This window comes from Glycine max, chromosome 1 (genome assembly GCF_000004515.6).
Source record: "Glycine max cultivar Williams 82 chromosome 1, Glycine_max_v4.0, whole genome shotgun sequence".
In the NCBI taxonomy this organism is placed as follows: domain Eukaryota; kingdom Viridiplantae; phylum Streptophyta; class Magnoliopsida; order Fabales; family Fabaceae; genus Glycine; species Glycine max.
In genome coordinates, this window is record NC_016088.4 from 45042053 (window position 1) to 45065096 (window position 23044).

The 23044-nt window shown below is 33.0% G+C and overlaps 1 protein-coding gene and 1 pseudogene across 1 annotated transcript; both read right to left on the reverse strand.

The window, feature by feature from the left end:
• Positions 1-1694: 1694 nt before the first annotated feature.
• On the reverse strand, positions 1695-14013 carry LOC100809068 (probable protein phosphatase 2C 65). Its single transcript, XM_026128291.2, has 9 exons — positions 13918-14013; positions 13634-13697; positions 12488-12634; positions 11883-11938; positions 11601-11777; positions 3515-3853; positions 3267-3384; positions 2529-2752; positions 1695-1975 (listed from the first exon to the last, which is right to left on the reverse strand). Exons 1-9 carry the CDS (start codon positions 14011-14013, stop codon positions 1808-1810), a joined length of 1389 nt encoding a protein of 462 aa, XP_025984076.2. The 3' UTR covers positions 1695-1807.
• Positions 10959-19589, reverse strand: LOC100810478 (putative disease resistance protein At3g14460; annotated as a pseudogene).
• Between the last annotated feature and the right edge of the window lie 3455 nt (positions 19590-23044).

A 23044-nucleotide genomic window follows, 5' to 3' on the forward strand; every position in this document is an offset into this window, starting at 1 on the left:
ATTTCAAAATACCCATTTTGGAATATGAGAAATCTTATTCAGAAGTGTATAAAAATTAGTGTTGGTTGGTGGTGTTTGCGTGTTGGGTGGAAGTGGTGTTGGTGGTTGGTTGGAAGTAGTTTTGTCTGTTTGGATTTTTGGGAGGTGCAGGAAGCAAAAGAAGGTATGCTTGAAGTAATTCCCTTGATCAGTTGACCCATAAAAAGCCTAAGGCCCAATGTGACACCTAACCGAAAGATCCAGGAGCCACCGATCCATGCCTGACCCAAAAGGATTGCATTTCCTTACTGGGCCAATGGCCATGATGCTATTAGCATTGCCACACTGAGCATGATGCCATAATGGAATGTGATTAACTTAGACAGTTATAGCTGGAGAAGTTTTTTCAACAGAATCACATTTCAACCTCAGAATCTTATACAGTTTATCTGTTGCATCAGATGTTACTTTTAAATATCAGTCCAGACCGTGATTTAGGCTGAAACATAGATTTTTTTAACTGTAACCGAAACGCGACTACAATTGGGACAGTATCGGTCGCATTTGTCCGCGATTTGCCACGATATCAACAAACATTTGTCCGTGATTTGCCACGATAGCAACAAACATGACGAAACTGCAACGCGACCGCAACCGATATTTAAAACCTTGGTATCAAGAGTTTCATGAAGTCACACTCTGATTTTGAAGGTAAAATATAGAGTCTTGATAAAGCTGGGATCAGTGAAGATGGGTTTGGGTTCCTTCATCTTTTCTCGTGCTGGTTACTGGTGTATCATGGAGCTGCTGGAAATGCTTATATGAAGACTCAGCTGGTGAATTGTAGAAGCTCCACGTGCTGAGGCAAAAAAACATGTGGTGTCCCTCAAAGATGATCTTTTGATCATGGGTTAATTTGTTAGGAGGTTTGTGTTTATTTTTTCTATCTTTGGGGTTGCTGTTTATAATTCTGATGCATGCTTTTCGGCCAAATAGCATTTTTTGGTGTTGTAATCTTTTTCCAGTTCTGGGAGTTTTAATAAAATTTTATTTCCTTTGGCTTTTTTTTTTTTTTTTTAAAAAAAAAACTTGCGCTGTGTTGTTAAATTGATCAGTTTTTACTTTTGTAGATTCATTCTTAAGCTTCAATTATGCTCCACAATAATATAACCCCTCTGAATTATCAGCAAACTATTAACACTATATTCTTGGTATGTAGAATTCCAAAATCCTCTTGTTCTAGTGTCTAGTAATGCTTTATGCTGTATGTTAGAGGGAATGGGGAAGAGTCAACACAACACTGGGAAAGAATTGAAGATAAATAGAAAAGTAGGTGCTCCTCAGTTGCTCATTTAACTCTTTAGTACCCAAGCCAGAAAGAAAAAGACGAAGAAAGTTTTATGGTACCATAGAGCGCTAAAATTGATCAAAGTTTGTCTTAGGAAGATAGAAAAAAAGTCTTGCATGTAATCACACCAGAATTAGAAGGCTAAAATAATTGCCTTCTTTTGGGCTTGTGCCAAAAGCAAAATCTTCTGGCCATACAATTGCTAACTTGTTAGTAGCACTACTAGCCCTTGGATTTGTGGAGTTCTGGCTGAGTAGTGATCAGCTTCAACCCCCCTTAAAGGTACTGAGATGATTGCAATCTATGATTCAAAGTTGGCTCTGGAGAATCCTCCAAGAGTTCCCATTCCTTTTGATTCTACCATACTCTTGCCATATCTACAATTTCAGTATCTACAAGTCTAGATTATGAGAAATGCAGGTGCTTGAAGGGATGTCTATTGCTCCCGCTCACATTGGATCAGGATTGGGTTAAAACAGGCTAATCCTTCAGGAACAAGCATATGGCTGAACAATCATCAACCTTGAAACCATGCTTATATCTCCAAGCCCGAACAGCATGGTTTACTAACAATTTGGCTGCCATGGACCTTTTTGGTGCTGAAGCAACTATGTTTATTACTTCACTGTTTGATAGCATATCCCATATCTGTAAGAAAAAATAATTTAGACATTTTGGGTTGGGATAAATTTTGAGAAAGTAATTGGTTGTTGTTTATTGCTTAAAAGCTCTCTTACGAAATTGACAAAAATAAGCTATTATTTTTGCCAAATATGTTGGGACAAAACTTAGATACAGTTTCATAGGTGTTTTTAATATTGATCTTCAATCAAAATTAGAATTTCACCTATATGTTGAATTTTAATAGAAATCTTTATTACGCGAATTACTTGAGGTGAAACTCCAATTCTGATTGAAAGACAACAACAAAAGCACTTACAGAACTAACTACATCTAATTTTTCTCCAATATTAACTAAAAACGTATGTGTGGAAACTATTTGCTGTTAATTAATTCATTTAACCTTCTTGGTTATTTCTTTTTTTACACTATTTGACCAAATATTTGCAAACATATTTGGATTGAGAGGAATACAAGAATTGAGCATAGTTTAAACACTAACGATGATTATTCTGTAACTGATTATTCAAGAGTCAAGATCCAAAATTTAAAGTTGACATCCTGATATGAAAATACTTACCCCATCAGAAGCCAAAACCACAAACTCATCCTGCTTGGTAAGTTTTCTGTATGATACATCTGGGATCGAGGTGACACCATAGTCTTTTAAGCAAAAATTTCCAAAGGCTCTTGCCATAGCCAGTCCAGGGCAGTCCCCTTTAGGCATCCATACTCTGTTTACACTTGGATCTTCTTCTGTAGCAAAAATTCTACCTCCACAATTAATGATCCTCAAAGCTTCTCCTGAGAGACATTGAAGAAGAAAAGCTAGTTAGACATAGACCAAGGGACATTTGGAAGAGTTTCTTGAAAACTTATTTGCCTTAGAAATAGCTTATGACCAAGCAGTAAGCTATTTGTAGCTTATTTCAATTAAGTTTCACCAAGAAGCTTATCAAAATAAGTTTGGTTAGCTTGTTTTACTAACATTTGCAATCAAGCTTTTAGGGTTTGTTTGGATAAACTTATCTAAAAACACTTTTAGGAGAAAAAAAAGAAGAAAAATAAAATGAGTCTCCATAAGTTAAAATTAGCTATGTATAAGCTAATTTGTAAAAGCTCTCATATAGCTTCTCTAAAAGATGAGAGAGCTTCTACAAACTAGCCTGTGCATACAAGCTTCTAAATAAGCTTACCCAAATAAGTCCTTAAAAAAGCTCTCATTTGATAAGTTCTTAATGAATATGACCATTTAATCAAACACACTCAAGAGGGTTGTAAGATTTGGAAACTAAGAATAGTTAATACCAAAACCTACTTGGAATATCTGGAGTCAAGTCAACAGTAAGTTGAACAGGAATAAGACGATTGTCAGGTGCTCTTCTGCAAAGAACTGCACGAGAATCCCCCACATTGCCAATTATTAATTGGTCACCCTGAAATTTAAAGGGGGAAAAGGATGTGGGTATAACTTTGTTGCAAAAGTATTCTAAAAAAACACATTGTTGCGAAAGCAACATTGACATTTGACAAAAAGGTAATGCAACTATGAAGGTCTAATTATACCTGTTTGATTACAGTTACAGCAGTGCTACCGCCCCGAAATCCGTCAGTGTCTATGTTCTTAGCAAACTTTTCATCTATTTCACTGAAGCACCTCATAAAGGTTCCCTCCCATGAAGGAAAGGACATATTTTGGTTATCCTCAACATAGTCATCACTATGACTGCCACCATTTGTAGCATTAGCGTCATAGTGTTTCATGGCTTTTTCTTGTGACTGTTTGATTGATGCTGACAGTTTTGCGGGTAGATTGTCACGTATGCACTGTGATAACTTGTGTCCTAGAGGACCATGACCATCAAACACCCCACAAAAAATCATGTCCTTTTTTCCAGTGAAGTCCTGATAATGTATCATACTAAGCATTAATCCAAGCCTTCACTCTCTAAGAATCATTATGCTTTATTAAAAAAGCATTAGATAAAGTCATTGTTCAATCATAAAGTTAAATATGACTATCAATGCTAGCAACATAGAGATAGAGCTTTGCCATCTCAAGGCTCATGCTGTTACATCATATGACTATTGAAGAAGAATCCTAACTTATTAAATCATCTTATTATTTGGTTTAAAGAAAAAATATTTTTATTATGAAACCACAAATTATTGGACTAAGCTATGGCATAGAATATGCAGAAGCAAATAATTCAGTCTCTGCAGTGCACAGTCCAAGTTCACGCCTAGGAAATTAGGAATGAATCTTCATCCTCATACAAAAGTTCAATTAAAATAGAAAAAAAATGATACTAAATATAGGTAATCGAGTTAGATGACGAACCAAAGACAATAAATAGGAACGAAAAGTGGGAAACAACCAACTCATGTTTGCATAAATGAGCTGGTAATTAGTTAAAAATCATTATAAAGTAAACCAAAAAAATAAATAAAACCATTCTCATGAGAGCATTATCCATTTAGTTCAAAATGGTATTGCCATGTTAATAATTAAGAAATTGCAGCTCAACAGTTAAGGATTTTAAAAGTGGAAAGCTTTTATTAAAAACTCAAAAGATTTCTGTTCTTTAATTCTTTTAACCAAGAAAACATGACAGTGACATGATACGAAAGTAAGTTAAAAACGATTTTTTATTGAGAAGAGAAAACATGCATGCATGTCGAGAAGCACAATGATAGAAACCCATCAAAACTTAATCCTACATCTATAATTCACCTTCTATACTGTATTTTCTAACTTTAGGCCTAAATCCTAAAAGGAAACAAATCCAGCAAAATTAAAGGAAATGAAAATAAGAAAAAAAAATTAAACTAAATCTGCAAACAAATACATGAATAAAGAATTAATTTTACCTGCCAAACTGTTAATGCATCTTGATTAACTCCTTTTGAACCCTTTTGGCTGTACATTGACACAAACGTAGAGGATCCTTTTAACATGACCCTTGCCCCACCATGTTCACATGCACCATCATCATTATTATGGTTACATTCACATTCCACATCATGCACCTTGCCTACAAATGAAACATGACAACTGCAACACCCTCCCATATCTTAAATGCACAACAAAAATTTCAAAATATAAAGAGGGCCCCACAAATTTGCAGAGAAAACAAGGGAAGGAAAAATTGCATGCAAGGAAGAAGGTTGCGTTTTTGAGAAAAATTGGATGATTAAACCTTGAATTGGGATAAAAAAGATGTTGGGGTTTTGTCTTTTATGTATAGTAGTTCAGTTTGTTAATTTGTGTGCAGTTAATTTGGATTGTAAGTTGAGTATTTTAACTGGCTCAGTTCTAATTTAGATTAAAATATCGTTATCTAACTAATCCTGTTGTTACTAGGAAGTTAATATCGAATCGAAAAACTTACTTCGACAGCTATATCTTAGTTGTTTTGTGAGTAACGGATAAAGACATTAATTTCCTTCTTTTTATAGTAACTTTTATCCGAAATGAGTTTTCTTTTGTTTATTCTTAATTTTATAGATTCTCTATTTCACATTTCATCACAACACATTATTTAAAAAAAATAATGTTTATTGTTTAAAAATAATTGTATTCATAAACAAAGTTCATTATAATTAAAAGATAATGAAGTTTCTTAAACATGTTATTAAAACGTTAATTCTTGATCATTTTGTAAAAAAACGATTTACTTAGAATTTTTTTTTTCTAGAATGAGAGTGTTAATTTTCAGGAGTTATTTTTAAATGAGAATATTTTTAAGACTATTTTTCAACGAGAGCATTGTTTTAAGGAACTAGAATATTTTTTAGAGATTTATCTTAATATCTCATATCTTTTAAATCCACTTTACCTTTATTTTTAAAAATATCAATAGTTAAAAACAATATTTTAAAACAATATAAATTTTTTTTATCGCAAATCTAAAATGTAATTTATATGTTAGAGATATTTATTACAAGTTTTAATTATAATTATTTATATATTTAAAATATTAGCTATTTAAAATTCAAATTTATCTTGTGGACGGCACAAATTAAAATACTAATTAAATTTTGTAGGATTATATCTTCTGTGGATATAAATTGGAATTAGAATAACTATAATGAAAACATTTTTAAGAGTTATTCTTTAGCTATCTTATTTTTAGTTTGTTTTTTCAACGAGAGTTTTTCATTTTTTTAAAACCTTTTATCTCTTTTTAATTTATCATTTTCATATTTATTTTGAAATTAAATTTTAATTTTTTAAAAGAATATAAATAAATAAAATAATTTTGTATTACAATATAAATGGAAAATTATAGTTTCCTGTAGCACAATATTAGTAAAATAATATCAATAAAGTTTATTAACTTGTTAGTCTCATTTTTGTGACTGTTTTTAATTCTTGTCAATTTTTTATTGATCTTAGTCTCTAAAAAAAAAGTCATTCCATTTTAAGTTTTTAATTTTTTTTTGTCTATTTTTAGTCCCTAAAATTTTTTATATTCAGGACAAAAAAACAAAAATGATATTTTAGGGACTAAAAACAGACAAAAAATTATTACACAGAAGATGATGAAGGATAAAAAAGGTAAAACCCAACTCTGAATCAAATTTGTAGTAGCAGATAATTTATAAGAAGTAGTAATTAGAGGCATGGTGAAAATTTTCAATTATGTGTCAGCATACCTGCGTGACATGCCCAATAGAAGCAAACATTTCCATTTGAACAAAGCCACCCCTGGGTGAAAGCAAACATTTCATGCGTAGACATGAGCAACTTTAGAAAATATGATCAAAAGGAAAATAAGAAACAATGAACAAAGCTCTGAACCAAATTTAAAGGAAAATAAGAAACAAGAAGGAGAAAGAACAAAGACAATAGTTCATTGATATCTGTTTTAAATCATCCAAGTTTCATGTAGGTTACAAATTGATGTAAGGCGTGCGAGAAACAATAAAATGTAAGATTAAGAAGAAAACAATCTTTGACAATTTTGTAGATATTAGATAGGAACTGCTAAAGTTATAATTTGGCAATTTTCCTAGAAATTAGATAGGAACTGCATGTTAAAGTTTCATATTGTCTTATTTTTTCTATCTTTTTTTTTTATTCACGGTTAAAGTTATAATTTGGCAATTTTCCTAGATATTGATAGGAACTGTAATTTATTTTGTTATTTCAAATCATCCTATTGTTAAGTTGGTCCACGAATTTTTGGTATTACTAGGAAGATCTAAACCCTTATTAATTTTAGATGAACCCTCATAGAATGGTAAAATGAAGGGGGGGAATTTTTATTTATTTTTAATTACCATATGATCGATTTTGAATTATTACTCAAAATAAATTAAGACGTAATAATTGTTACAATTTTTGAGTTAAAAATCGTAATTGATGTTACAATTTTTTTTTCTAATTGAAGTCATAAACTTTTTTTATGACTTTAGTTATTTTTTTTAATTTTATGACTTCTAAGTTGTAGAGTTTTTATTTTTTACGACTTTAAAGTTTCTTTTTTAATTCGTAAATTCATTTACAACTTTTATTATTTTTTTTTTATATTTTTTAAAAAAATTGTAAATAATTTTTTAATTTAATTATTTAATAAATAAATAATTTATTTACTTTTTTTAAGTTTTATTTAATATTTTGTATTTTTTTTATATGATTTTAATTAATATTTTATATATTTTTTGTATATTATTTTATTTAATATATTTTTTGTATTTTTTTTACTAATGTTAAATTTTTTTATTTGTTTTGTAAATTAAAAAAAAAATACAAACGACTTAAATTTAAAAAGACTTAAATTTGAATGATGATATGAGGGCATGATAAATTTTAATACCATTTAATATTTGATGCTCACTATATGAAAAATTGGATAACATTATGTGTTATACAAAATTACTTTTTATTTATGTAATTATTATTTTTTAAAGGCTTAAATATGTTTTAGGTCTCATGATAAATGATTGATTTTTGCTTTAGGTCCTTAATAAATTTTTTCAATGCATCAAATCCCTCATATATCAAAATTATTATTGAGTTTGTATCGTTAATTAAGGAGTGACGTGACACCATCTGAATAGCTATCTATATTGGAAAGATTTATTCACAAGGTATCGCGCCATTACTTTATTGGCGACAAAGATTCAAAACAAAAAGTTTTAATATATTATGACTCTAGTGTAATAAAAAAATTATTAGGAACCTAAAAGAAAAAATTCATTGGGAACCTAAAATACATTTTAACCTTTTTTAAATTATAAAAAATATAAGGTTTTTAAAATTATGTAGAATCTTTAAAGTTATAATTATATTTCAATATTTTTCCATAAAACATTTGAATAATAATTATTTAATTTTCAATATTTCAATTAATAATATGGATAAATTAATATTTAAGTATTTATTTTATTTTAATATGTAATTTAAAAATTAAATATTTTTTCATCTTTGTAAATATCTCATTTATTTTTATTTTTATCAGTATATGAATTATATTTATTTTGATTTTGTCATGGTAAATTAATGATGATGTGACATCTCATATTGATGTCACATGATGATGTCATTGTAATGCCATCAAGTGGCAAGTGATATGATAACATGACATGACATTGTTAGTATGTCACATATATATTATTTTTATAGCGGAGACTAATGACATTGATTAAAAACAAAACAAACATAATTTGGAAAGATCAAAATAAAAAAAAATTACAAAGATGTAAAGCATAAAACATTAAATAGCAAGGATGAAAAATATATTTTAAGTCTATAAAATATTAATCTCTCAAAATTTACCCTACAATTCCCGAGTTTACATTCTAGTAAAATATATATTGAACTTAAGTCTCATTAGAAGTTGGTTTCTTCAACCCACCAAGAAACTCATAGGCGCAAGGGAGCTATGTTATTCTACTCCTAATCTGCCTACCTTTAACAAAGCTAAAGAGAAGATAAAAGATAACATTGATATTTTTCATTCACAATAATTTAGAAGGATTTGAATCCTGCTCTCTCATATTTGTATCTTGCACCCTCCATTATTAATTGAAATTACTACACTACCCTCAATGAGATAACATCTCCTTCCTCAGCCCTTAACACCTCCCTTCTTCAGAAACCATTCTACCCTAACATTGAACTCCACGAGAGTCCCACAACCACATGCATTCAACTCCACGAGCTTCCTCTCCATCTCTCTACTGTACGTAGTGATTCTCTTCCATGAGGGAGGCAGCAAAAGCCTCAATATTCGTGCCATTTTTATAGACGTCGCAACTACACAACTCTCGTGAGTCCACGTGCAAATACATTTTCTCCCCTTCTTTTGAAGTTTTTTTTTTTTTTTTTTTTTTATGAACCACCCATTTTGGAAGAGAAATAATAGGAAGTAAATATGGAACAAGTATTTCATAAGTCATTTTTTCTCATGGAATAGCCATTCCGAAACATAAATTGTCTTCCAGAATAGGTGTTTCGAAGAACATAAAATATGCTTTTGGAATGGATGTTCTGAAAACATGTTTATTAACTCCGGATCATGTAATCTGGAATGTTCATAATGTTTAACGAAATACCTATTCCAGAGGCATATTTTATATACTTTGGAATGCCTATTCCATAAGACAATTTATGTTCCCGAATGGCTATTCCGTAAGCAAAAAATGTCTTCTAGAATAGGCATTTTGGAGTACTAAAAATATTCTTCCAAAAACATTTATATTACTCCGGAGCACATAATCCGAAATATTAATAGTGTTTATGGAAGACTTGTTTCGAAAGCATATTTTATGAACTCCAAAACGCTCTTTGCAAAACCCATTTTGTGTTTCGAAATGGCCATTTTGTAAGCTTAATTTGTGCTTTCAGAGTGTCTTTTCCGAAATGATGGTTGAACATGTTTTCAAAAGCAAATGGAGTTTGGATAATTATAACTTTAATTATTTTTGTCTCTTTACAATTTTAGTTTGTATGGAGGATGATTAGTTTAGCTAGATGTCTGATGAAGTTGACATGAATATGAATAAGAATGTGGATGATACAGTTAAAAACGAAGATTGTAGCAAATTTTGTACAACAACGAAGGAAATTTTATTGTGTTATTATTATGTAATTGTTGATGCATTTAATGCTTGAAAGGTGAACTTTGACTAAAATATGTTGTATGTTGTTTATGTAGGTTTTTTATACTCAAGATGAGTTATTGAAATGGGTTGTGGCAGTTGTATTTGAGTTGGATTTTATTATTGTCATTTTGAGGTCAAACACTACAAATGGAAAATCTGAAAGGAAGACTTTTGTTGTCTTGGGGTGTGAGAGGGGTATCAAATATAGAAAATACAAAAAGATACAAAGACGACCATAGAAACAAGTATTCCAAAACAATTATTTTGGAATAGTTGTTCCAGAATAATTGTTTTGGAACTCAAAATAATCCCTACCAGAACCCAGCCCACACCAACCCGCCACTAGAACCCAAAAGAGACGGAAGGAACTCACCTTGAATGACGACACATAAAGGAAAGAGAGCGTACAAAGAGTCGTGACAAGGAGAGTGTAGGGGGAACGAGGTGGCATGGGTGAAGGAGGAGAGTTGTTGCGAGAAGAAAAACAACCATCACGGGAGGGAGAGGAACCGTCGTGGGTGGGAGGTGTGTCTTGGGGAAGGGGGTGTTAGGGTAAAATGGTTTTTGAAGGAGAGAGTTGTTAGGATTGGGAAAGGAGGTGTTATCTCATCAAAGTTACTTTAATAATTTCAATGATTGTCCGGGGGTGCAGGATTCAAATCCCTAATTCAGTGCAACAATAGCCCTTTTAAATACAAACTAAGACCTAGCATAAAGTGAACTACAGAGGAATGTCCAATATTATGGGGTTATTTTAGGAAAAATAACAACTAAGGTCAAAATTCAGTGCACGGGTCAGCCTCCTATCAGAAACCCTAATGTGAACATATATATTTTGTCATTTTACTAATATTTCCCATCAGGCCATCACCTTATGGTATTTTCAGAATTCCACCCATGGCTAACAACCAATGAACTTTGAATAGTTTTACTAGATACAGATCTCAAAACTTTACACCAAAAGGTATTTTTTTTACCTTAAGTAACCTCCCAAAATCTTCCTAATCAATGAAATTAGTACACTTAAATGGATATTACAAGTTGGCTTGACAATGACCAACAAATATCAAATTGATCTTCCTTGTAAACTTTTGAAAGACGTGACAAAATTGAAGTGAATGATACCTTACTCCACACTATTAAGAGATAAGGGTAATGGAGAAAATTTGGATACTTGATCCCTAACTATATGCGTGAAGTTAAACAGAAAATTAAACCATAAAAACATCAACTCTTCTTTGTTTTGACATTCCTGACCACAACAAAACCAAAAAAGAAAGACACCACGTAAATCTTTCGCATAAGATACTTAATACTTCAGTGTCTTCACCAGAAGATTCAGTTGAACTAAAAGCAGAGGAAAATGTCACATATGTCATGGAGTTTCACCCCAAGAATGTACTTGTCTTCCGCTGATATTTCATAGAGAAAACCCTTCAAACCTTTCTGGCTCTTTTTTCTAGATCCAAAATGATTTGTCAGAACCACAAAGGTGCTCAAGCTTCTCTTGTAGAAGTTTGATGATTGTTTCTGTGCAAACTTGAAACTCTATTAAAACCACCACCTCCGCTCTGATCTCAAGCATCAAAAGCTTTGTGAATTGGTGATCCCCTTTCTTCCAGTTCATTCTTGTTTTGAACACCAGTATCAAGACTCGATCAAACTGTAATGGAATTTGCTTCCTATACTCACCAGGGATGTCCACAGCACAGTAAGTCTATATTTGGCAAAAAAGTAAAACTTCAAATGTGTAGTAGCAGGGAATTCATAACAAGCAGTAGTTAGAGGCATGGCAACATTTTTCAATTATGTGTTAGCATACCAATTTGAACAAAGCGCTGGGTGAAAGCAAACATTGCATGCATCGAAATGAGCAACCTATGAAAATATGATAAAAACACAAATCAGAATGAAAATAAGAAACGATGAGCAAGAACAAAGCTCTGAGCCTCTAATCTAAAGGAAATTAAGAAACAACAATGAGTAAGAACAAAGACAATCGTCCAAACCGGCATAGAAAATGATAAGCTTGATGCATTATATTTTATAGATGATGACTGAAATCAGGACTTGCCTTCTCAGACAAACCAAAATCTCCTACCTGTGACCCTCTATTTTCTATTGTTGTTATTGTGTTTTAAGAAATAAGAGAAATAATAAAATATAAGATTAAGAAGAAAACAACAGTCTTATTTTCTTTTTTCTTATTCCCTGTTAAAGTTACATTCTGGCAATTTTCCCAGAGATACTAGACAGCATCTGTAATTTATTTTTTGTTATTTCAAATCATCTATGCTGTGCTAAGGTGTGATGGTTCACGAATCTTTGGTATTAGTAGGAAGACCTAAACCCTTATCAATTTTTTATGAACCCTTCTCATAGAATGAGAAGCTTTAATGTGTTGGTGAATTTATTACCTATTCCAACCAGTCAAGTCATGGCTTAAGGCCTGTACACTCAGGGAGTTGCCGGTGCTATGCTGCAGACAGTGCCAAGGATCAATCTGATTCTCTTCGCTTATCGAAAGCACTCTGCTGTCTTCAGAACTTGCCTCAACTTCCACCTCCTTTAGCCCTGGAAGATCAGCTTTATTCAAAAGCTCATGTTATGAAGCCTCTCTAGCATGTGATTGAAACACTGAACTACATTTTGGTGACGCAAATGATCCAACCCAGAAAAAGAAATGGAAGAGGGGTTTTTGACAATTTTTTTGTGAAAAAGGCAGAATATGCAGAGATGTCTGCAGCAATCTGATTGTATTTAACTATACAAAAAAAATTACTGTGTTAAAGCATCAGTACATTATTGTATTTCTCAATCGAAGCAACGTACAAGATTCAGTCTGCCTCCTGCAAACAAACAAAATATATAGTTATTTTTTAACTGTTTTAAGAAAAAGTGGTAAGTTATGGATGTTTGACAAATCATAAATCAGAAACATTTCTTAATGCTTACTCTTTTGCTACCATAAAATTGTACAATGTTGGAATGCCCAGCTGGTTAGAAATTGTGCATTCAGACAAGCCACAAAAAAAATTAAAATAAGAAGATTAATGCATTTGATTAGTATATATATAAAAAAAAATTCATGGTCATGAATAAAGTAAACTTGGGCTATTGTAGTTTAGTGTCACCTCTGGAATTTATTTGACTTCCATAAATATCTTTGATTTTATAGGTCCATTAAAATGCTAAAGTTCATAAACCTTACCCATCATCAGCCCTCATTCATCCTTTAAACTTCACATGTTCTTGTTTGGAATCAAAACGGCTTGTCATACTCACTCCATAAAACGAAGCCTGTACAACAAAGGTGCGCTCAAGCTTTTCTTATGGAAGTTTGATATTTGTATTCAAGATTATGGAACCCTTCCACGCATATGAAACTCTCACCTCCACTCTGATCTTTTGCATCAAAAGCTTTGAATGTATGATTCCCTTTCTTCCAGTCCTATTCCATTCAGAGCACTGGTGTCAGGTGCATATAAGTAATGTATAGGCAACTTTGGGCATTTCAAATACTGACCAAACAAGAAAAAACTTCAGGGATTCAAGCAGTATTGGAAATCCAACCTCCACATATATCAATCCTTGCATCAAGTGATAACCTGCCTAGAGAGCAGTATATTACAAATTCCTACAACACAATAATAATGGAAAAAGCAAAACCTCAGATACGTTCTAGCAAAGAATGTGAAATGGCTAGCAGTTAAAGGATATGCAGCATTTTCAATTATCTGCCAGTATATACCTGTGAAGCATGCCTTACTGAAAGATCTGAGATTGTCCTATGTTGTTGGCCTGGTACCCAATGAAAAGCTTTCCAATTTAAAATTCAGCTGTTGAGAAAGAATCACTGTCACGTCAATTAAATCAAAAGTTCTATTTAGAGCTTGTTCAAAGTTGAATTCATGTCCATTGACAGGTGCAGTTTCTATGAGCCAATCTACCATCTCTGAAAATAAAGTACACCCAATTACACTTTGAACACTGACTGACAACGTAACAAGAAGAAACAGCTTCCAGTGAGTGCTGATATATTGAGGAAGTTAAAATACAACGGCATTGATGAGTAACATTTTTTCTGGGGAATCGTTATATTGAAATATTTATCGATGTTGCATGCTTAATACCTGTATTGTTATTTCTTCTTTGAAGCTAGAGGATCATAATAAACATTCTTAGCTCAATTTGATTTAGCTGATCCCTCATCCGATATGTTGCCTTTGATAATGTGTTTTTTCTCTGTAGATTCAGTAACATATATGCTACATCAATTTCCATTTCAGACTCAATTGGATTCAGTAAATCATACACAAGAAATATCAGCATAATGTGAGTAATAAGTTTCCGTATCTCAACTGCTAATGTAATCAGGCAATAATTTCGTAGTTATTTTCAGTTTTAGTTCTTTTAGAAATAAAAAATCAAAAGAAACTTCATGTGCTATATTATGAAAATTATATTATTAATAAACTGTAGAGTAAAATGTTTTTTTGTTTTTATCTCTTATTGGTTTACCACTGCATACAAGAAAGTATATAAAACACAGATTCACACAACTAACATGTTAGTAGTTATGACTTTCCTTACGTACTTTAGGCTAAGACTGACTAAAAAGCTTTCTTAATGTATTTTCAATATACTAATCAGGTACTGCTGATTATAATAGACGGATTTCTTGTTTAAGTAGTTTAACCCCATGCTGGTTGATAAACTAGTCTGTTGTCAGAATGGGGAGAGAGCAAAGTTCACACTCAATGCATTTTGTGATTTGTATAGGTTGTTATGATTGAAATTACAGTCTGGATTTTCAGCCGAATAAAATAACAATTATTGGACACTTGAATTCACACCCAATCACCAGAAAAAATCACTCTTCTCAACCACGAACAGTGTTATATTGTTTGTAGCAACAAGGACTGTTTTTTCTTTAAATGTTAGTCCGCTAATAAATTATAGCTAGAAAGCAAAGGAAATTATTTGTGATTGGAATAGATACTATATTCAAAGATAGAAAGTAAATAATCCCCATGCACATTTTCCAAAATAGAAATCATAATTTTATTAAGATTACTTCCTCATCATATTTATATATATAAGAAATTAATTTATATTCTGCAAAAGATGTATCCTAGGATCGATAATATTTACCTCATATTCACCACAATACTTAGGGAAATCTTGGTCGAATCTTCTGACTACTCAGAGAAACTGTAAAGAATAAGAAAAAAGACCACAAGTCATTTCTGCCGTATGTTTCAATTAAAAAGACATGAATGCTCACAGTAAAGAAAGTATATACAAAAGAATTATCTTTCGTTTACACTTTCAATTCCAATCAAGTATCAAACTGAACAACTAATATAAGACTGTTGAATGCAATAACAAAGTTAAATGAGAAAGAATAAAGACTTATAATGAAACATATCCTTGACCGAAATAGTTTTCCTTGGTTAGACTAAGATGACGATGAAGTAGGTAAAGGAAGGAGAATTACCTGGTGATCATCCTTGGTCACTAAATCCACATACCATCAACCTCAATGCCACGTATATGGGAAATTTTGGGCCAAATTTGGTGGTGCTTCAAGCATAACAGTTTTTGCAGCAAAGGGCATGTATATATGCTTAATTTTAATATAGAGACAGGCAGCCTTTCTCCCTCCATATTCTCCAGCTTTTGACACTGAATTATTGCTAAATTTTGCAGGGATGTGAGATGGTGAAGCCCCTGGCAGTCCAAGGTCTCCAGACTTGAAAAGCCAGATAGAAGCAGAGATGTAAGGGAGCGAGGCAGCAAACCCTCCTTAGGAAAGGACTTGATGCCATCACATGGACCGTGGACATCGAGAGACGTTAGCATGGCCATGGATGGCCATGCTAGGCCGCTCAGTAGTTTCTCACAATTGCCTATCCTAACTGATCTCAAGTTTGGTGGCATACCCCCTCCGGGAAACGACTCAATTTCGGGGCAGTTGGATATGTCAAGAGCTTCTAACTTTGGGAGAAGACTACTCATCTGATCAGGCAAAGACTTCAACTTCTCACCCTTGAAACGGATCAAATTGGGTGCAGGCAATCCTTCTCTCGGGAATGATGCAAAGCTGGGGCATCTGATAATCTGAAAAGAACTCAGACTTTTAATAGACTCTGATCCTGAAACCAAAAGAGATTCCATATTTTCACAGTTTTTGATCCGGAGACTTTTGAGATTTGGAAAGGTAACCAGTGGAAGAGACATGAGCGAATCACAACTATTGTATATTGACAGTGATTCCAATGACTCGTGTTTGTGTCGTGTCTGGAATTCCAGATTTTTAAGACTGAGAATAGTCAGAGTCCTCAGCGATGCAGGTAGATGACCAACAGGGAGAGACATGGCTGATGAACAATGCTTCAATGTTAAGGATTGGAGGCAACTTGGTTGTATGTTAGTGATGGCCTCGACCATGGACTCCACCGTTGGACTTCCTTCTACTTCTATAGATTCCACTGAAAGAGGAAACACATGCAGCGGTACTTCGTTGCTTGTAGCTATCTGTAATCTTCGAAGGGTGGGAGCATTTGGGAGAGAGGAGACAAGAAGCTCACATTTTTCAATCGTGAGTGTTTCCAGAGCTGGAAGGTGATGCAGTAAATCTCCCTTTAGTTTTGGGCAGTCGTGGATTTTAAGATCCTTGAGTACAGAAAAAGCTCTTGAATCAAAGGAACTCCACTCCTCCCAACAAGGCATGTTACAAATGGTTAGAGATTCAAGGGAGGGAAAGGGTGTCACAGAAGGACAATCCTCTTTCTTGTAAAAACCTGCATCAACAGTTGTCCAAGTGAAGGAAGCATACAACAGTTCTCACAATTATCTAAGCTTAGACATGTCATCTTGTAATAGGAAAAATTTCCCACCCAATCGGGAAATCTCATTCCCTTGTAACCACTTATTGACAGCGATTCCAGGTCTTGGTGAGGTTGTAACTTGCACAGTACATCTAATTCAATTTGGAAGTCAATCCCATTGTTGTTACACTTGGACTTACACCGCGTAGACCATTCCAAGGATAAACTATTAATGTGCTTCTTATCCATTATCCTGGCCTCCGATGCTTCTTTGCTTTTGGTGACATTCTCCAAACTCCTAATAGAAAGAGAACCGTGCAGATTTGAAAGTCCTCCCAATTCTTTGATGTTGTTATCTTTATGGTTGCCCACAATAAAGAAATTCAAATGCTGCAAATGGTGTAATTTTCCTATTCCTCGAGGCATCTATTCTATATAAGTAGGATTGATATCAAGATGACGCAGGTTTACAAGATTTTGTATGCCAACAGGCAACTTAGTAAGCAGAATGCAATTATTCAACTTCAAAGTTTGTAGATTGTACAAATTACACACTGACTCCGGCAGTGTTCCTATGCTTGTACCAGAGAGATTTAAATAGCGCAAATGAATCAAGTCACCAATCGAATCAGGCAAAGCATCAAGTCCTTTGAAGTCACAAAATGATAAAACTCTCAAGTACGTGAGCTTCGAAATTATGGTAGATCCAGCCTTTTCATTGTTAAACGGACACAGTTCAAAATTGATTGGCAAGAAAGTTCTCACAAATTTTCCTTTACGAAAAACTTCAAACTTGTCTGAGACTGGATCACTGAATTTGGAAAATGACAAATGACGGGTCTTGACATCAATCTTGGTTTCTAAACCAACTTCTTTTGACACCGAATAGAATTTTCCACCAAGGGATGTTGCTAAATCATGCATGAGGTCATGCATCACAAAATCATTGCCCCATGTCCCACTACCTGAATGTTGAAAAAATGATGTTGAAACTAAATAATCAAAATACTCGAAACCAACTTCTTCTAATGTCTTTCCTATTCTTGGTTGTTTCAAAAGATCTTCAGCCATCCACAACAAGATTAAATCAATTTTCTTAAACTCATAATTCTTGGGATACAATGAACAATAAACAAAGCACCGTTTTAAATGTGGAGGAAGATAGTAATAACTGATTCTCAAAGCTGGAATAATTTTACATTGATTTTCTGGAAGTTCCCAAATGTCACTTTCAAGTATATTATTCCAGTCCCTAATAGCATGCTTTCTTCTCAACATACCTCCAAGTGATTGTGCAGCTAAAGGCAATCCGTTACACTTTTTAACGATCTCCCTTCCAATTTTTTCTAGAGTTATTCTATTCTCACCAGATTTCAAGTGAGGAAATGAATGGTTCGCAAACACAAGCCAACAGTCTTCATGTGACAATTTTCCTAGAGAATGAACTTTAACAGTGTGGAAAGGGACTACATCCGCAACATTCCTATTGCGGGATGTGACAAGAATTTTGCTTCCTGTGATCCCACTTAAAAATGGTTTTGTAAGACTACACCAATTATCATAATCATTAATCCATACATCATCCAAGACAAAAAAGAATTTTTTATCTTTCAACTTGTCCATCAAGTCAAGTTGGAGTGCATTTAGATCATCCAATTCACAAGACTTTTTGGTAACTTGCTCTATCATAGTTTTGGTGACTTTCTTAATATCAAAATTTTCAGAAAGATAAAACCATGCTTTTAAATCAAATGTATGCCTCAAATCGCTATCGTTGTACACAGATCGGGCTAGGGTGGTTTTTCCAACCCCACCCATGCCTACAATAGCTACCACAGATACTTTGTCATGGCTATTACAGTGTTCACCAACACTTGTATACTCTAACAACAGTTCACCACTATCCTCTAACAACAACTTGATTATGGCTTCCTTGTCTTTATCCCTACCATGTATAGGAAATCCATCTTCCAGAGATGTTGGCTGAGCCTTGCAGGGCTCCTCCTTCTCCTCTTGAATTTGTTTCAAATTAAGATTCTTTGTTTGTTCTAAAATATCATCTAATCTATCAACTATGTCTTTCAACTTATTAACATTAACCATCTTCTTCAAGTTGAAAAGACGAGGAAAGGACTTGCTTACCTCCTTCTGAGTTGCAGCATTAGTAGAAACTTCATCCAGCAAGTCGTCAACCTCGTAGACGACATCTTTGAGAATATCGAGCCACTCTTTGACATTGGAGTCTGTGATTTGTCTCTTCTCAGCATCATCAAGCACAGCTCTAACCACGATCAGCTTGTTCTTCACCTTTTGAAACAACTTGTCAACCTTTTTTCCACGGAGCAAGTTGACAATGTGAGGGGAAGCCAGCTTGTGAAAAACAACATCAAGGAAAGCAGTGAGGAGAGCGCCACCAACCACAGCTAATGCCAGGATTCAAGAACAGTGATGATCAGAGTAGAAACACAAAGGAAAGGAATTGGTTGCAATTGCAATAAACTGGTGTGATGAATTTGTTCGTGGTGCTCCTTTAAATACAAGGTTCTTGGTTGCAAGCTTTTTCAACGTGGAATTAATCTAGAATCTAGGGGGAAGTACCTAACATCAAAATTCACCATTAGATATATTAATATTGAAAATTTGATGGTTGAGATTGAAGACCAGTTAAATGAATATTGTATTACATCAGCTTTGCATGTTATAGAAGTTATTTTACTCCACAAAAGGTCATGTTCTTTTTCCAGCGCAGCCGCTATCATACAAGTTAAAGTATTAATCCAAGGCATGAATTTCGTTCACTAAGAATCCTTATGCATTAATAAAATCCATAAGATAAAGTCACTGTTCAACGATAAAGTTAAAGATGACTATCAATTCTAGAAGCATAGAACCTTGCTATCTCTATTCTCTATGTCCATGCTGATAGACGGCTATTGAAGAGGAATCCAAGTAGCAATTTGTGAGAACCGAGTTTAGAATAATACAATCCCAACTATATAAATTATCTTGATATTTGGTTTAAGGAAAAAATATTTTGATTATTAGTGACAAATCATAGGACAAAGCTATGATAGACTAGAAAGAAGTGTATAGTTTATAGTCCCTACAGTCAACAGTCTAACGTGAAGGAAAAAAAATATATGCCCAACAATTTTCAAAATATAAATTGAGCCCCACAAATTTGCAGAGAAAACAAAGTAAAGGAAAATGAGACCTTCTGAATACAAAAAAAAAAAAAAAATCAGTAACGGTGTTTATGATCTGTTCATCTCACTAACTCGATCTAGTTTGAAAATATATATTTTTACAGGTTCGTGATTATAAAATTAAATTCAATGCATTTTAAAAAAAAAAGTAATAATATAGGTTGTTCTAACTTGGTTCAATAATTTTTTTTTTGTTTCTTATTGGTATTTTTCTTAGAATGTGATCATGATTAAATATTAAATATGAATATCTCTTCCAATAACAACATAAATTGTATTTAACATATTGGGAGAACTAGCTATAGACTCATCCGCTGCAATTAATCCCTGTCAACGGGTTCAACATTATATGTTATCTTAGAAACTAGAACGTGTCATTTTTTTAATAACCATGTATTAAAAACACAACTATTTAAGTTACTGTGTAATATTTTGTCTAGGATGATGTTATATTTATAAAACATTTATTAATTATATTGTAGTTGATATATTTTTTAATTCTAAAAATTAATTTTACATAATATAAATATAAATATATTGTGCCAACAGTTGGGTTGACCCAGCCTTGTCTTATATATTCTCAAATCTTAATCAGCTTGAATTGGATATAAAAAAAAACACTACACATTTTAGAGGGTAAGAACACATATAAACCCTTTCAACTCATCCCATGAACACTAAAGATTAGCAAAGGCAGTGGAAGGAATCGAAAAATGGCAAAAAAACATGCCAGGAAAATATTGGGTTTTTGAGAAAAAGGTGTAATCAAATCTTGTATTGGGATAAAATACTTTTGTTGGTGTTCTCTCTTCTATCTATAGTACTTGAGTTGAGTTTGTTCTTGTGCAGCTGTCATCGGGATTTGGATTCAATGACTGTATAGGGAAAGCCAACCATGACAAATAGGAAAGATAAAAATATAAAATTTAGTCTCTAAAAATATAAAAAATATGACAAATATATCTGACTGTTAATTCCATCCGTCACTATTAATAAAATAACCTACGTGACACAGAGGGACAAATTTATCATATAATAAAATACTAGAATATGTGAAACATATGATACTTAGAGATAAATTTATATAAACAACATCATTTCACAAAATTACACACATTATTCACACTTATTCAAGTTCGCACACTCTAGAAAATAACACCAGAACCTCAATCGGTAACTCAATGAACATCAAACACAGGTGTTATGTAACAGATATACTAGATTCAAGCCTACATGCAATGTGGTATCATTTTTAGTGAAAAACCTTATCAGGCGCCAAAGAGTACATGACAAGACATGCCTCATGGTGGGTAAGTCAGGTCACTCTCACTAAGTGAAAAAATAGGGACACAAGTCAGGGTCACTCTGTTTTGTGAGAATGCTCCAATCAAGTGGGATTGACATAGGCTTAAAGGAGCACTCAAACCGAGTGTATTTACCCTCAAGGCCTATACTACGAGAAGTCCATCAGGGTCTCTCCCTCTTGATTCAGGTCTAACCTAGAAAATGTTTTAACACATAGACTCTAGCTATAAATTATGCAATACACATAACTACTCAAATGTTTTCAAAATCTCAATTATTTTCAAAAACTATTTTAACTCGTCGCGCCTTAAGTGATTAAACTCATCGTGTCTCCACGGTGGAACCCATCACAACTCGTCGCGCATTAACTTGTTGTCCTTAAAGGGTCTTGTGATTGTACAATTCATAGCTCACAACTTATTACATACAACATATCAATTTGTCACTTAATCAACCCCATGTTCATTTATACATCTTCATAACATTTACAACAATGTTCATAGGACACAACATACACATACACATATATCACGATCAACCGTGCGCACGCACACACGCATGCACACGTGCACACACACACACACACACACACACACACGCACGCACGCATGCACACACACACACACACGTGGACCCAGCCTTGAAACATTAATTTATACTATAAGACTTGAAACAACTGTAAAAATAATTTATAATATTAATTTAGGATCGAGCCTTGAAACATATTAATTTATACTATAAAACTTGAAACAACAGTAAAAATAATTTATAATATTAATTTAGGATCGAGCCTTGAAACATATTAATTAATACTATAAAACTTGAAACAATTGTAAAAATAATTTATAATATTAGACATATCAATTTACACAAAAAAAAAAAGAAATCAGATTGCTTACATATGTATGTGATCATTACAATATAATATTAATTTATACTATAAAACTTGAAACAACTGCAAAAAAAATAAATTCACGTGATGAGATTATATACGTACTAAGAGCTGGAGCTACTCCTTCTTCCCGCATCAAAAGACCGAGCCTAAATAAAAGGTTTATAAAGTCTGCTCAAAAGTATAATAAACTGAAATCGCATATACCTACAAGGAACCTTAAGTGTGTATTGGAATTTAATGAATATATGCATACTAGATGAATAGTTATGGGCAATCAGGCACCCATCAAATCCATTTGGCTATTTGAAAAAGGATTTTAACTGAATATGCATAATCAAAACTATTTGACCCAACTTTAGGCAAAATCGCAAGGACGCATATTTCTTTCTTGCAACTTCGTCAATATCTACATAGTTTTGTTCTACTATTGTGTGATCAAATTTGCATGAGTGAAAATCAATCACAATAAAAAACAAAAAAACAATATTTAGGAAAAATAGAAATGAATATCAAGAAAAGAAAAAAAAGCCCAAAATAATTCAAAATTGATCCTTTAGGGATCTCTACACATGTTCATTTTAATCCCCAAGCATGAGTAACTCGTTCCTTACCTCCATGTAGTTGCTCAAGCGTTCTTCGTTAGCAATGTTGGCATTTTTGGTGCTTTCTAGAGCTCCTCCTCCAGTTTCTCTATTAGGGTTCTTGAGCGTTAGAGAAAAATGAACAAAAAGTGTTTTGTAAAATG

Bases quoted from the DNA above. Each gene is read 5' to 3' on its own strand.
- LOC100809068 (XM_026128291.2), bottom strand. From the start codon at position 14,013: ATGGTAGATTGGCTCATAGAAACTGCACCTGTCAATGGACATGAATTC. The intron at 3,385-3,514 runs GTATAATTAGAC...TTTAAATTTCAG, and splicing joins CTGTAACTGTAATCAAACAG to GGTGACCAATTAATAATTGG. The intron at 1,976-2,528 runs GTAAGTATTTTC...TTTTTCTTACAG, and splicing joins TGGTTTTGGCTTCTGATGGG to ATATGGGATATGCTATCAAA.